The sequence below is a fragment of the Hemitrygon akajei genome, chromosome 30, assembly GCF_048418815.1.
Source record: "Hemitrygon akajei chromosome 30, sHemAka1.3, whole genome shotgun sequence".
In the NCBI taxonomy this organism is placed as follows: domain Eukaryota; kingdom Metazoa; phylum Chordata; class Chondrichthyes; order Myliobatiformes; family Dasyatidae; genus Hemitrygon; species Hemitrygon akajei.
Genome location: NC_133153.1, coordinates 2,358,455 through 2,374,876, shown reverse-complemented (window position 1 = coordinate 2,374,876; position 16,422 = coordinate 2,358,455). Strand labels below are relative to the sequence as shown.

The following is a 16,422-nucleotide window of genomic DNA, read 5'->3' as shown; positions in this document are numbered from 1 at the left end:
GAAAGGTTCTTTGGGTCTCAAGGCAAGAGCTCTGGACACACAGTTTTAACAATAAGGAGTTTATTTACAAGGGGAGAAAAAACTTGGGAACAACACAAGCAGCTACAGTACAAACGCGCTTAGAATAGAGGAGTGTGGGAAAAGTTGGGTCTACAGTACAATACACGGGAAAACAGTATGGGAACGGAGTACAGGTACACATACAAGCGGGAAAAGTAACTACAATACTTGGCCCCCCCCCCCCCCCCCCGCCCCCGGCTTTGGGCAAGCACGGCTCTTTGCTAAAGGGACAACAATAAACGCTCCCACAACCCTATTCAGTGCACACCTTACCTGGAGTAAAGCAGGGTGGTCCTTCGAGGATGGCAAAAGAGAGCGAGTCAAGCACATGTAGCACCTTCTATAGGTCAGGGGGCCAACGGTTTGGTGCTAGACAGGTTAATCCAATTAAGGTGGCAAATGGTTAGGTGTGCATTGATTAGTTGGGATGTTGCCTGGCAGGTGGTGTGACCTCTGACCAGGTGAGGAAAGTGCTGTCATGGGACAGGCACAGCTCTCTGGTTACAGACCCTCAGCTCAGAAGGGAAAGAGGGAAAAGAGGAGAGCAGTAGTGATAGGGGATTCGATAGGGGGGACAGATAGGAGGTTCTGTGGAAGAGATCGAGAATCCTGGATGGTCTGTTGCCTCCCTGGTGCCAGGGTCCGCGATATCTCGGATCGAGTTCTCAGTATTCTCAAGAGGAAGGGTGAGCAGCCGGATGCCGTGGTCCATGTAGGGACCAATGATGTGGGTAGGAAGAGTGAGGAGGTCCTGAAAGGTGAGTTTAGGGAGCTAAGTGCCAAGTTAAAGGACAGGACCTCCAGGATAGCAATCTCAGGATTGCTACCAGTGCCATGTGCAGGTGGGTTTAGAAATAGTAAGATAGTGCAGATCAACACGTGGCTGAAGACATGGTGCAGGAGGGAGGGCTTCAGATTTATAGATAATTGAGCAGTTTTCCAGGGAAGATGGGACCTGTTCCGGCAGGACAGTTTACATCTGAACTGGAGGGGGACAAATACTCTTGCAGGTAGGTTTGCTAGAGAGGCTCCAGTGGATTTAAACTAGATATGAGGGGGGAGGGGAACCAGAGTATAGGAACAGATGTATGGGAGAAGGAAGAGAAAGAAGACAGTAAAGTTTTTTGTACTGTTAGAGATAAACAGAGAGGAAGAGGTGGAAATTTTTTTAAATGCATTTACTTTAATGCTAGGAGCAATGTAAGAAAGGTGGATGAGCTTAGAGCGTGGATTGATACCTGGAAATATGATGTTGTAGCTATTAGTGAAACATGGTTGCAGGAGGGGTGTGATTGGCAACTAAATATTCCTGGATTTCAGTGCTTCAGGTGAGATAGAATTGGAGGGACAAGAGGGGGAGGTGTTGCTTTGCTTGTCAGAGAAAATATTACAGCAGTGCTCAGGCAGGATAGATTAGAGGGCTCGTCTAGGGAGGCTATTTGAGTGGAATTGAGGAATGGGAAAGCTGTAGTAACACTTATAGGGGTATATTATAGACCACCTAATGGGGAGCGAGAAGTGGAGGAGCAAATTTGCAAGGAGATAGATATTTGTAGTAGGCACAGGGTTGTGATTGTGGGAGATTTTAATTTTCCACACTTAGATGGGAAGCCCGTACTGTAAAAGGGATGGATGGTTTGGAGTTTGTAAAATGTGTGCAGGATAGTTTTTTGCAGCAATACATAGAGGTACCGACTAGAGAAGGGGCAGTGTTGGATATCCTGTTAGGGAATGAGATAGGTCAGGTGACGGAGGTATGTGTTGGGGAGTACTTCGGGTCCAGTGATCACAATGCCATTAGTTCCAATATAATTATGGAGAAGGGTAGGACTGGACCCAGGGTTGAGATTTTTGATTGGAGAAGGGTTAACTTTCAGGAGATGTGAAAGGATTTTGGAGTGGATTGGGACAATTTATTTTATGGGAAGGATGTAATAGAGAAATGGAGGTCATTTAAAGGTGAAATTTTGAGGGTACAGAATCTTTATGTTCCTGTTAGGTTGAAAGGAAAGGTTAAAAGTTTGAGAGAACCATGGTTTTCAAGGGATATTGGAAACTTGGTTAGAAAAAAGAGAGATATCTACAATAAATATAGGCAGCATGGAGTAAATGAGCTGCTCAAGGAATATAAAAAATGTAAGAAGAATCTTAAGAAAGAAATTAGAAAAGCTAAAAGAAGATGCAAGGTTGCTTTGGCAAGTAAGGTGAAAATAAATCCGAAGGGTTTCTACAGTTATATTAATAGTAAAAGGATAGTGGGGGATAAAATTAGTCTCTTAGCGAATCAGAGTGAACAGCTATGTGTGGAGCCGAAAGAGATGGGGGAGATTTTGAACAATTTCTTTTCTTCGGTATTAACTAAAGAGAAGGATATTGAATTCTGTAAGATAAAGGAAACAAGTAGGGAAGTTATGGAAACTATTGACAATTAAAGAGGAAGAAGTACTGGCGTTTTTAAGGAATATAAAAGTGGATAAATCTCCAGGTCCTGACAGGATATTCCCTAGGACCTTGAGGGAGGTTAGTGTAGAAATAGCAGGGGCTCTGACAGAAATATTTCAAATGTCATTAGAAACGGGTATGGTGCCGGAGGATTGGCGTATTGCTCATGTGGTTCCATTGTTTAAAAAGGGTTCTCAGAGTAAACCTATCAATTATAGGCCTGTCAGTAAATTAATGGAAGGTATTCTTAGAGATGGTATATATAATTATCTGGATAGGCAGGGTCTGATTAGGAACAGTCAACATGGATTTGTGCGTGGAAGGTCATGTTTGACAAATCTTATTGAAAATTTTGAAGAGATTACGAGGAAAGTTGACGAGGGTAAAGCAGTGGATGTTGTCTGTATGGACTTCAGTAAGGCCTTTGAGAGTAGGGGAGATTCAAACAAGAGGACATGAGTTGAGAGTTGGGCAAAAGTTTAAGGGTAACACGAGGGGGAATTTCTTTACTCAGAGAGTGGTAGCTGTGTGGAACGAGCTTCCAGTAGAAGTGGTAGAGGCAGGTTCGGTATTGTCATTTAAAGTAAAATCGGATAGGTATATGGACAGGAAAGGAATGGAGGGTTATGGGCTGAGTGCAGGTCAAGTAGGACTAGGTGAGAGTAAGCATTCGGCACGGACTAGAAGGGCCGAGATGGCCTTTTTCTGTGCTGTAATTGTTATATGGTTATATGAAAAGGATCTTGGTGATTGTAGTGCTGACTTGCAGCGGACTGAAAAGCTTGAGCAAGTAGATATTAAGAAAGGATGTGCTGGAGCTTTTGGAAAGCATCAAGTTGGATAAGTCACCGAGACCGGATGTGATGTACCCCAGGCTACTGTGGGAGGCAAGGGAGGAGATTGCTGAGCCTCTGGCAATGATCATTGCATCATCAAAGGGGACGGGAGAGGTTCCAGAGGATTGGAGGTTTGCAGATGTTGTTCCCTTACTCAAGAAAGGGAGTAGAGATAGCCCAGGAAATTATAGACCAGTGACTCTTACCTCAGTGGTTGGTAAGTTGATGGAGAAGATCCTGAGAGGCAGGATTTATGGACATTTGGAGAGGCATAATATGATTAGGAATAGTCAGCGTGGCTTTGGCAAAGGCAGTTCATGTATTATGAGCCTGATTGAATTTTTTGAGGATGGGACTAAACATATTGATAGAGGTAGCACAGTAGATGTATATGGATTTCAGCAAGGCAATTGATAAGGTACCCCATGCAAGACTTATTGAGAAAGTAAGGAGGCATGGGATCCAAGGGGACATTGCTTTGTGGATCCAGAATTGGCTTGCCCACAGAAAGCAAAAAGTGGTTGTTGGTAGGTCATATTCTGCATGGAGGTCAGTGACCAGTGGTGTGCCTCAAGAATATGTTCTGGGACCCTTACTCTTCATGATTTTTATAAATGACCTGGATGACGAAATGGAGGAATGGGTTAGTAAGTTTGCTGATGACACAAAGGTTGGAGGTGTTGTGGATAGTGTGGAGGGCTGTCAGAGGTTACAGAAGGACACTGATAGGATGCAAAACTGGGCTGAGAATTGGCAGATAGAGTTCAACCCAGATAAGCATGAAGTGGTTCATTTTGGTAGGTCAAGTATGTTGGCAGAAAATAATATTACTTGGCAGTGTGGTGGATCAGAGGGATCTTGGGGTCGGAGTAAATAGGATGCTCAAAGCCGCTGTGACATAGGAGATTTACAAGGATTTTGCCTGGGTTGGGAGCAAGCCTTATGAAAGCAGGTTGAGTGAACTCGGCCTTTTCTCCTTGGAGTGACAGAGGATGGGAGGTGACCTGATAGAGGTGTATAAGATGATGAGAGGCATTGATTGTGTGGATAGTCAGAGGCTTTTTCCCCAGGGCTGAAATGGCTGCCACAAGAGGGCACAGGTTTAAGGTGCTTGGAAGTAGGTACAGAGGAGATGTCGGGTAAGTTTTTTACTCAGAGTCGTGAGTGCGTGGAATGGGCTGCCAGTAATGGTGGTGGAGGCGAATAAGATAGATTCTTTTAAGAGAATCCTGGATAGGTGGGCCGAAGGGCCTGCATTGTGCTGTAGGTTTTCTATGTTTCTAACGTTGCATTTGTTGTCTTTACCACAGGCTCAATCTGTAAATTGATCTTCTGGGAGTCTTGCACGAGGACTCCTCAGTCCCTCTTCACCTGATGTTTGAAGCTTCTCCACATTTAGATAATAGTCTGCATTATTGTTCCTTTTACCAAAATTGCATTATCATGCATTTCCCAACACTGTATTTCATCAGCCACTTTTTTGCCCATTTTTCTAATTTTTCTAAGTCCTGCTGCAATCACATTGCTTCCTCAGCATTACCCACCCTTCCACCTATCTTTGAATCATCTGCAAACTTTGCCTCAAAGCAATTAATTCCATTATCTGAATCATTGATAAACAATATGAAAAGCAGCGGTCCCAATACTGACCCCTGAGGAGCATCAATATTCACTGGCTGCTAACCAGAAAATGCCCCCTTTTATTCTTGCTTGCTGCCTCCTGCCTGTCAGCCATTCCACCCATCCATGCTTCTATCTTAACTGTAAAGCAATAGGATTTTACCTTGTTCAGCAACCTCGTGTGACACCTTATCGAACGGCTTCTGAAAATCCAAATAATTGACATCCACTGCCTCTCCTTAGTCCACTTTGTCTTTTACTTCCTCAAAGAACTCTTAACAGATTTGTCAGACAAAAGCCATGCTGACTTTGACGTATTTTGTCATTCATCTCCAAGTACCATGAAATCTCATCCTTAATGTAGACTCCAACACTTTCCCAACCACTGAGGTTAGGCTAACTGGCTTATAATTAACTTTCTTTTGCCTTCCTCCCTCTTCGACTGGAGTGACAGTTGCAATCTTCCATCCTCAATGGCCATGCTAAAATCAAATGCTTCTTGAAAGATCATGACCAATGCATCAGTTATCTCTTCAGCAACCTCTCTCAGGACTCTGGGATGTTGTCCATCTGGTCCAGGTGACTTATCCACCTTCAGCCCTTTCAGTTTGCCTAGCACTTTTTCCTTTTGTAAGAGCAATGGCACTCACTCCTGCTCCCTGACACTCAGGGACCTCTGGCACACTGGTAGTGTCTTCCATAGTGAAGACAGATGCAAAGTACCTATTAAGTTCATCTGCTAGTTCTTTACCCCCACTACTACCTCACCAACATCATTTTCCAATGGTCCTCCGTGTTACTCATTATATAACTGGAATAAACACGTTTGGAATCCTGCTTTGTATTATTGGCTCATCTGCCCTATATTTCATCTTTTCCCTTATAATTTCCTTAGTTTCCTTTTGGTGGATTTTAAAAGCTTCCCACTCACTTCTGCTTACTATATGCCCTTTCCTTGGCTTTTATGCAGTCCTTCACATCCTTTGTCAGTTATTTTTATTTGTGGATGCTTAAATAAATTCATTGAGGGGTATTTGGATGTTTATTGTGTAAGTCTTAGTGGAAGAACAAACCTTATTGTCAGTGCTGAATTAAGACAAATGTGCATTCATCCTTCCCAAGTATAGTTTTAGGTCCACAAGATGTGAGCAGAATTAGACCATTTACCTATCGACTCTGCACCACCATTTCATCATGGCTGACTTTTAATTCCTCTCAACTGCATTTTCCTGCATTCTCTCCATAACCTTTAGCATCCTGACCTTCAACCTCCACTTTAAATATATACTGCCCAATCCAGGACTAAAGGTGTTAATATTTGACTAGGCACTGTATGCCGAATAAAGTAGGTGATCTTGTGGCACAGTTACAAATTGGCAGGTATGACCTTGAGGGTATCACTGAATCGTGGCTAAAAGAAGATTGTAACTGAGAGCTTAACATCCAAGGATGCATATTGTATCAAAAGGATAGAGAGGTCAGCAGTGGGGGTGGCATGGCTCTGTTGGCAATAAATAAATAAATAAATAGATAGATAGATAGATAGATAGATAGATAGATAGAAAGTCATTACTTATGGTTGGAAGCTGCTGTGTCATTATAGGAAGAGCTAAGGAACTCCAAGGATTAAAAAAAAATTCCTATTAGGAGTTACATACAGAGCCCCAAACAGTGGTCAGGATATGGTGTACAAATTACAACAGGAGATTGAAAATTCATTCCAAAAGTGCAGTGTTACAATAGTCATGGGGGATTTCAATATGCAGATAGATTGGGAAAATCAGGTCGGTGCTGGATCCCAAGAGGGGAAATTTCTAGAGTGCCTACAAGATGGCCTTTTCGACCAGCTCATGATTGAACCTGCTTGGGGATCAGCTGTTCTGGATTGGGTGTTGTGTAATGAACCAGATTGATTGGAGAGCTTAAGGTAAAAGACCTCTTGGGAGAAGACGTTTCATATGGTGGGGGAGTCTTGGATAAGAGACACAGCCTCAGGATAGAGAGGCACCCTTTTAGATGGAGATGAGGAATTTCTTTAGCCAGGAAATGGTATCTCTGTAGAATTTGTTGCCACAGGCAGCTGTGGAGGCCAGGTCATTGGGGATATTTCTGGCAGAGGTTGATTAGTCAGGGCATGTAGGGATACAGGGACAAGGCAGGAGATTGGGGCCGAGAAGCAAAATGGATCAGCCATGATAAAATGACAGAGTGGACTTGATGGGCCACATTGCCTCCATAGCCTTCTGTGGCAATGAATTTCACAGATTCACTACCTTCCGACTAAATAAATTCTTCCTTATCTCAGTTCTAAATGGACGTCCCTCTATTCTGAGGCTGGGTCCTCGGGTTCTGCACTCCTCCACTATAGGAAATGTCCCTTCCACATGCACTCTATCTCGGTCTTTCAACATTTGTTAAGTTTCAGTACGATTTCCCCCACCACCACCGTTCTTCAAAACTCCAGTGAGTAGAGGCCCAGAGGCATCAAATGCTCCATGTATGTTAACACTTTCATTTCCAGTACCATTCTTGTGAACCTCTTCTGGACCCTCTTCAATGCCAGCACATCTTTTCTTAGATAAGGGGCACAAGACTGCTCACAATACTCCAATTGTGGTCTGACGAACGCCTTATAAAGCCTCAGCATTACATCCTTGCTTTTATATTTTAGTCCTCTCGAACTGAATGTTGACATTGCATTTGCCTTCATTACCACCAACTCGACCTGCAAGTTAATCTTTAAGGAATCTTACACGAGGACTCACAAATCCCTTTGTGTGTGTGTAATAAATGCTATTGGAATTTGTAGCATTTGATAGTTATAATTTATATCTTAATTATTTACAGTTAAATATGTTTTTTTTTAATTTCATTCTGTCGTTCAAAGACTTCCCTGGAGATGTAGCTAATAAGTCTCTCTCTGAGAGGGCCAGCCCCTTGCTCTGGAAATCTAAAGTCAGAAGAAGAAGAGCATCTCACCCTGCTGCTGAGTCTTCAAGTGAGCAAGGAGCGAGTGAAGCTGATATTGACAGTGATAGTGGCTATTGCAGTCCCAAGCACAGTCACAGTCAGACTACAACAGCTACAACTCGGAATACAGAAGGCAACAACATTAAAGTATGTCAATCTATATTGTTAGTCAAAATGAACTTACATTGAAATGTGTTAGAGTAGAAAGTGCTAATAACAGTTTGTATCACATGCTTGATGGATCAAAAAGGAGATGAAAAATTGTTTGAGGAATTGCCATTTAGATTTTCTTAATACTGTTTTGGTATGACTGGTTACATTTCTTGATATGACTTTACAAAACAGCAATGTAATATAATTACAGTATTATAATATTGCAATATAATTCTATATTAATTATATAATTACATGAAATGTGAAATAGCAACTAAGGGGGGAATAAGTGGTGCTAAAGCTTTTGTGTTCAATAAGACATCAAAAGTTTGCTGGAGAAAAGACTAAAGGTTGAATGGGGGAAAATAGTAAATTCCATTTATACTTGCTCCATTGATGTGATAATTGTGCTATATTCTATATCTATACCATCTTTATCTTGTAAAGTGACCAAGTATTCCATGGAAGCTTATGAAACAGAATTTGACATGGATCTGTTTAGTTCTGATCTTTGATCAAAGTGGGGTGTTTAAAAGTATTTAGAGAGAACATTTTCAGAGCTTGGTACCTGGCACATGGTCTACAGCAAAATGGTCAAGAAACCTAAAGGAATGTTGATAGCTCGGTTTGTAGAGTTAAAGCACATTTAAGGATGAGATGGCGAGTGGTTGGAGAGATTTGAAAATAAAAATGTGAAAATTTAAAATTGATTCACCATAGTCAGTGTTGGGGGATACAAGGGGATAATGGGTGTGGTGGGCAAGTTCAGACATAGATACTGGAGGTTAAATAACTTCCATTTTACAAAAGTAGAAAAAATGAAAAATAGTTCTGGTATATAAAGGATGGAACTTTGTTCCCAAGAGAACTGGAAGAAACTTCTACTTGTTCAGCAGTGAAACAGTACAATACTCCAGAGGAAGGTTGAGGTGGAGTTGGTTGTTTTCTGTATGTGGAAGCTGATGCACTGCTTTTGGATAACAATGTAAAGGCTTTACATTGAAAGGAGATGGGAGAGGGCTGAAGGTACTTGAGATACCAAAGATAAGGATGCAAGAATGGTCAGAGTAGGATTTGAGCTTGGGAACAAAAAAACTAAGTGAGGCAAAAAGGTGAAAAGGCTCAGGTCGATTGTGGTCAAAACTCACCAGATAAAATTGTAATTGAATAAATAGGAGGTTTTCTGTAACTTAGAACAGTACACCATTGGACAGGCCATTTGGCCCATGATATTGTTTGTACCTTGAAGCGATTTATACTAAATGTTATCCTCTTCCTGTATCATCGATATCCTTCCATTCCTCTAATATTCATACATCTACATATCTATTAGTTTCTTAAACTGCACCAAGCTACCTGGTTCAACTGCTACCATACCACTCTGCATTTGTCAAAAAAGCCTTCCCCTCATGTCACTATTAAATGCCTCATCCCCTCTTTCTCCATATCCCAGCACCCACAAAATCTTAAAAGCATTTCCTGTGGTGTTTGATGTTCCAACCCAGAGGAGCAGATTCTGACTGTCTACCCTATCTATTCCTATTATTATTTTATAAACCTCTATCACTTCCCCTCAGAGCCTCTTATGCTCAAAAGAGAACAGCCCAAGTTTGTTCAAGCTGTCCTAAAAGCTCATGCCCTCTGATCCAGGCAGCATCCTAGTAAACTGCTGCATCTATTCCACAATCTTCACATCCTTCCTCTAATGGGGTGACTGGAACTGAACACGACACTCAGAGTGTACATAGAACATATTAGAGTGGAGGGTTTGAGGCTTTGGCTCTTAGCAGCTTCAGTGAAAAGAGACAAATAATAAGTTGGGTTTTTGGTAAGTTTCTTTCATTCTTTGCCTATTAGTAAGTAGCTAATATAGTGAGAACAGGTCCACGATCAGTGGTGTGAATCTGGGATCTGCTTGCTGCTCCTTCCAGAACAAGTTGCAGCTGAATGACCTATGGCTCATGGGAGAGAATGAGAAGGAGATAGATGAGATCTCGAGAGAAAGTCACTAATAAGTTGCAGAAGGCAAGTAGCTGTGTGACTGTCAGGTGAGGAAACGGGTACAGGAAAATACTGCAGCCTGTGGTGGTTTGCCTGAATAACTAGTATACTGCTTGGGATACTGTTGTGGAGGATGACCTACCGGGGAAAGCCACAGGTCTCTGGTGCTGAGTCTGCCTATGTGGTTCAGGGTGATTAGGGATTCAATAGTTAATGGAGCAGACATGAGATTCTGTGGATGTGAAAGAGACATCTGAAGATCTGGTTTCCTCCCACAGTCCAAAGACATACAGGTTGGTAGGTTAATTGGACATTGTAAGTTGTCCCATGATTGGGCTAGGATTAAAACAGGGATTGCTGGGCAGACCCAGCTCGAAGGGTCAGAAGGGCCTATTCTATGCGGTATATCAATAAATGAAAAAAGATGCAAAATACAAAATGCTGGAGGAACTCCAGGCAGCATCTTGGATAAGAACACTGTCAACGTTTTGGGCCGAAACCCTTCAGGAAGACAAGCACCCTCCAGCATTTTGTGTGTGTTGCTTGGATTTCCGACATCCGCAAATTTTCTCTTGTTTGGAAATAAAAAGGACGATTTGGTAGATGAACATGTCACTGAGGAATTGAAGCAAGGGGCAGGGTTTATGATTTATCACTGAGATCTCTTATGGGGAAAGTATGACCTTTCCAAATGGTTGGTTACACCTGAATTTGAAGGGGACCAATGTCCTTGCAGACAGGCTTGCTACAGCTGTTGGGGAGGGTTGAACATTGCAGCATAGTACAGGCCCTTCACACCACCATGTTATGCTAAAATAAACCTCATAGAGGGATCAGAAGTGGAGAGAGTGAGCAGTTTCAAGTTCCTGCATGTCAACATCTCTGAGGATCTAACCTGGTCCCAACGTATTGATGCAGTTATAAAGAAGGCAAGACAGTGACTGTACTTCATTAGGAGTTTGAAGAGATTTGGTATGTCAACAGATGCACTCAAAAACTTATATAGATGTATTGTTGAGAGTATTCTGACAGGCTGCATCATTGTCTGGTATGGGGGGAGGGGCTACTGCACAGGACTGAAAGAAGCTGTAGGCTGGTACCCAAGATGGAGCTGACTAAATTTACAACCCTCTGCAAAGTACCCAGGACATTTTCAAGGAGTGGTGTCTCAGAAAGGCAGCGTCCATTATTAAGGACCTCCAGCACCCAGAGCATGTCCTTTTCTCACTGTTACCATCAAGAAGGAGGTACAGAAGCCTGAAGGCATACACTCAGCAATTCAGGAACAGCTTATTCCCCTCTGCCATCTGATTCCTAAATGGGAATTGAACCCTTGGACACTATCTCACTTTTTTAAATATACACTGTTTTCTGTTTTTGCATGATTTTTAATCTATTCAATATACATGTACTGTAGATGATTTACATAGAAACATAGAAAACCTACAGCCCACAAAGTTGTGCCAAATGTGTCCCTACCTTAGGAATTACTAGTCCTACCTATAGCCCTTTAATTTTCTAAGCTCCATGTACCTATCCAAAAGTCTCTTAAAAGACCCTATTGTATCCACCTCCACTACCGTTGCCGGCAGCCCATTCCACGCACTCACCACTCTGAGTAAAAAAACTTACCCCTGACATCTCCTCTGTACCTATTCCTCAGCACTTTAAACCTGTGTCCTCTTGTGGTAACCATTTCAGCTGGGAAAAAGCCTCTGACTACCCACACGATCAATGCCTGTCATCATCTTATACACATCTATCAAGTCACCTCTCATCTTCTGTCGCTCCGAGGAGAAAAGGCCGAGTTCACTCAACCTATTCTCATAAGGCATGCTCCCCAATCCAGGCCACATCCTTGTAAATCTCCTCTGCACCCTTTCTATGGCTTCCACATCCTTCCTGTAGTGAGGAAACCAGAACTGAGCACAGTACTCCAAGTGGGCTCTGACCAGGTTCCTATATAGCTGCAACATTACCTCTCGGCTCCTAAATTCAATTCCACGATTGATGAAGGCCAATACACCATACGCCTTCTTAACCACAGAGTCAATCTGCACAACAGCTTTGAATGTCCTGTGGACTCGGACCCCAAGATCCTTCTGATCTTCCACACTGCCAAGAGTCTTACCATTAATACTATATTCTGCCATCATATTTGACCTACCAAAATGAACTACTTCACACTTACCTGGATTGAACTCCATCTGCCACTTCTCAGCCCAGTTTTGCATCCTATCAATGTCCCACTGTAACCTCTGACAGCCCTCCACACTATTCTCAACACCTCCAACCTTTGTGTCATCAGCAAACTTACTAACCCATCCCTCCACTTCCTCATCCAGGTCATTTACAAAAATCACGAAGAATAAGGGTTCCAGAACAGATCACTGAGGCACACCACTGGTGTCCGACCTCCATGCAGAGTATGACTTATGCAGAATTTACTTACTTATTATCATTTTTTTTCTTCTATATTATGTATTGCATTGAACAACTGCTAAGTTAACAAATTTCGCATCACATGCCAGTGATAATAAACCTGATTCTGATTCTGCTCTAAGATCAGTCTAGCCCTTCCTTCCTATATAGGCGCACATTTTCTATCATCCATGTGCCTAATGTATCTGCCTCTACCATAATTCCACGTGCTCACCGCTGTATTTTTTAAAAAACTTAGCTCTGACATCCCAGATATTTTTCTCAAATCACCTTAAAATTATGCCCCCTTGTATTTGTAATTTTTGCCCTGACGAGAAAATGTCTGGCTATCTACTCAGTCTATGTTCCTTATTGTCTTGTACTGTAGTGTTCTTGTGCAGGTGTAGGAACTCTGAACTAAACACCGAGGTAAACCGTAGTCAATGAGGGCACGATCACAGTAAGATTTACCATTTACTGTTCACTCTTCCACATTAACGTATGGTGAAAACTGTTGATAAAACAATACAAAATACATCAGTATTTGTTTCCTTCTTGGCATCACATTTACATCATAAATACTTGTAAAAGTAAAACTACAACAAACTATATTACATTAAAGCCTCATTAAAGTATAACATACAGTCAGAATCTACCTACGCCATCAACTGGCTTTAAATACACTTCACACAAACTATCCAACAACACTTTCAATAGCACAAGAAAATAAACTTTATCAACCGTCATTACTTTTAACAGAATCAGCGTTAACATTTTTACTTCAACATATCGATTATCTTAGGAACTTACGGCATTGCTTCTATGATGTTTCTTAGTGTGTAAAATGAAATCTTTTTTTCTCACTGATCTTGCACACACAAGCCCCCGCCTTCCTGTTTCTCCAAACCGGTATTTTCCCACAAGACGCGGCGAAACCAGGTGTGACGTCATCGTACATCACAGACAACAAATTTACTTTCAACAACTTTTAACTAGAAAATAATTACAAATGAATTACTAAAATGAAAATGTAATAAAGCTAAACAAATGCCTTAAGGGCAACACACTCCCCGCCTGACCTTTGTAAGGTCACTATGAACGTGATACAAAACTTCAGTCTCTAAATCAGTCTTTAGGTAGAAGTAGAATGACTTCTGCAACTGGCCTTTGGTAAGTTTTCACATCACTTTGGTCAGAAGTTTTCAACTCAACCTTCCTGACATGTCCATCCCTACCAGGGAATGTGGCAGTGATTCTGGCCATTAGCCAGCAGTTGCGGGCGATCTGCTTGTCCCTAAGCAGGACTAAATCTCCAACTTGAAGATTCCTGCGAGGTTCTGTCCACTTTTGTCTGTGTTGCAACAAAAATAGATATTCATGTCTCCAACGGGACTAGAACTGATTTGCGAGAGCCTGAACCTGTCTCCATTGCTTTGTGTACAAGTCTTTGTCCAAGAAGTCCCCAGGTGGAGGGGGAGCTCCTGCCTTCTGCGTAAGGAGCATTGATGGCGAGAGTATGAAGGGGCTTTCCAGGTCAGAAGAGACAGGTAGGAGTGGTCGTCCATTTATAATGGCTGTGACCTCTGCCATTAGTGTACACAGTACTTCGTGGGTCAGTCAGGTGCGTTGCTGCAGAAACATTGAATCAAGGATCGTTCTGGCGATACCAATCATCCGCTCCCATGAGCCTTGCGTGTGAGAGGCGTGTGGTGTGTTGAACTCCCAGTTGCATCCCTGCTCACTGAGGTACCTTTGCACAGTTTTGTCCATCCTGAGCTCCAACGAAGTTTGTGCCGCAATCAGACCTTAACTGTTTTGCAGGGCCTCTTAGTGCAAAGAAGCGCCTGAGAGCATTAATGCAGCTGGATGTATCCAAAGATTCGATGACCTCAATGTGCACCGCTCTTGAACTCATGCAGCTGAACATGATGGCCCACCGTTTGCTCTCTGCCTGTCCTCTGGTATGTCTAGTGATGATAGTCCAGGGACCAAATACATCGAGCCCCACATATGTAAAAGGAGGGCAGGCATTGAGGCGTTCTGGTGGGAGGTCCGCCATACATTGAACTTCCAGCTTCCCTCGCAGTTTCTTGCAGGTTACACATGTGTGGAGTACTGAATTGATCAGTGTTTTGCCTCCCAAGATCCACAGTCTCGCTGCCCTTATTGCTCCCTCTGTCAGGTGATGGCCCTGATGCCTTACCTGTTCATGGTGATGGCGCGTGAGCAGTAAGAACACGTGGCTGTCTTTGGGCAGGATTACTGGGCTCTTTTCTGCAGCTGAAAGGTGAGAGTGTATTAACCGGCCTCCAATGCAAATGAGATCGTTCTTCAGGATCGGGTTGAGTTTCCTCAAAGGGCTGTCCTTTGGAATTGGCTTATTAGCTTGGAGGGCCAAAAACTCCCTTGCAAAAGCTGCTCTTTGAGTTGCTTTAAGGATGATGTCCTTTGCCTGGGCCAATTCGTCTGCAGTGCGAGGTAAGTTACATTTGTGCCATCCCTTCCATTTACTATTTCAGGATGAGTGTTTGTGGAATCTGGCCATGTGAATGAGGAACACAAGTCCTCTCACTAAGGAATTCAAAGTGGAGAACCGCTTAAAGCGTTCAGTGGTACAGATTGATTCTTCGAGGTAGGTGACTCCTGTTTGTATTTGCGGCCGAATTTCCGAGTCTCTTTTGGGTTCAATCAGCTCAAATGTCTCACTCGTTTGAGTTTTTTCCGTTGGTGTCTGAAACAGGAAGGGGGGTCCGGTGAACCAGGAAGTCTGTGCCAGACGGGATGCAGGTAAGGATCTCGATGTATTGTCTGCAGGGTTATCCTCTGTACGTACACAATGCCATTGTTCAGGCTTTGAAGACAGGCGGATACGTTGAACTCTATTATGAACATACACATAGAAACGTTTAGATTCATTATAAATATAACCAAGCACTACTTTGCTATCTATGTAGAACTTGGTGTCATCCAGCTCTAGCTCATCCTGGATAAGATCCGCCACTTCCACAGCTAGGACAGCTGCGCACAGTTCAATCCTTGGGATTGTTGGCTTGAACTGAGGAGCGAGCTTCGCCTTACCAGTTACAAATCCTACTTCAACTTGACTATCCTTCTCAATTACTTTCAAGTAAGCCACAGCATCGATGGCCTTGGTTGATGCATCCAAAAACACGCACAATTCTCTGTGCGCAGCCTCGGTGAGTGAGGTTGCAGTGTACCTATGTGGGATATGAAGCTGTTTTGAAGTGAATCTCTCCAAGCCTCCCATCTGCTTAGTTTGTGTTCTGGTAGAGGAGTATCCCAGTCAGAGGGCTCAGAGGTAAGTTCCCTGAGAAGGGTTCTTCCCTGGATCGTAACCGGCGCCAGTAGACCCAAGGGATCGAAAACACTGTTGACAGTGGAGAGAACTCCAAGGCGGGTGAATGGCTTGATCACTGTTGGCACGGAGAACGTGAATGTGTCAGTTGTAATCTTCCAAAGGAGGCCCAAGCTCCTTTTCGTGGGTATGGTTTCTCCATCTAGATCTTGGTCCTTGATTGCCGGAGCACAGTCATTGTGTGGAAAGGCTTCCATGACTGCCTGACAGTTTGATGCGAACTTGTGCATGCAGAGGTTTGACTCAGCGAGTGAGGCTTGTGTTCATCAGAGCAGGTCGATTGCTTCGTCTTCTTTCTGTAGCGATATAAAGCCGTCATCGATGTAGAAGCGCCTTTCCACAAACTTAACGATGTCATCACCGTGCTCCTGATGGCTCTTGGCAGCCCATAGATGGCCACGACAGGTGATGGACTATTGCTGAAAACATGGACTTTCATCTGGTACTCAATGACCTCCTTGTTGATGTCATTGTCCTTATGCCATAAGAAACGGAGGAAGTTGCGATGGTCTTCCTGTACTAAGAAGCAATGGAACATCTGCT

At 43.0% G+C, this 16,422-nt stretch overlaps 1 protein-coding gene across 7 annotated transcripts in view; it reads left to right on the top strand.

The window, feature by feature from the left end:
* Positions 1 to 16,422, top strand: part of secisbp2l (SECIS binding protein 2-like) — a 197,699-nt gene that overhangs the window by 128,712 nt on the left and 52,565 nt on the right. For all 7 annotated transcript variants that reach the window (XM_073032863.1, XM_073032859.1, XM_073032858.1 and 4 more), the window contains one exon: positions 7,846 to 8,075. In XM_073032863.1, the coding sequence (XP_072888964.1) occupies positions 7,846 to 8,075 (230 nt within the window). The remainder of the gene's footprint in view (positions 1 to 7,845; positions 8,076 to 16,422) is intronic.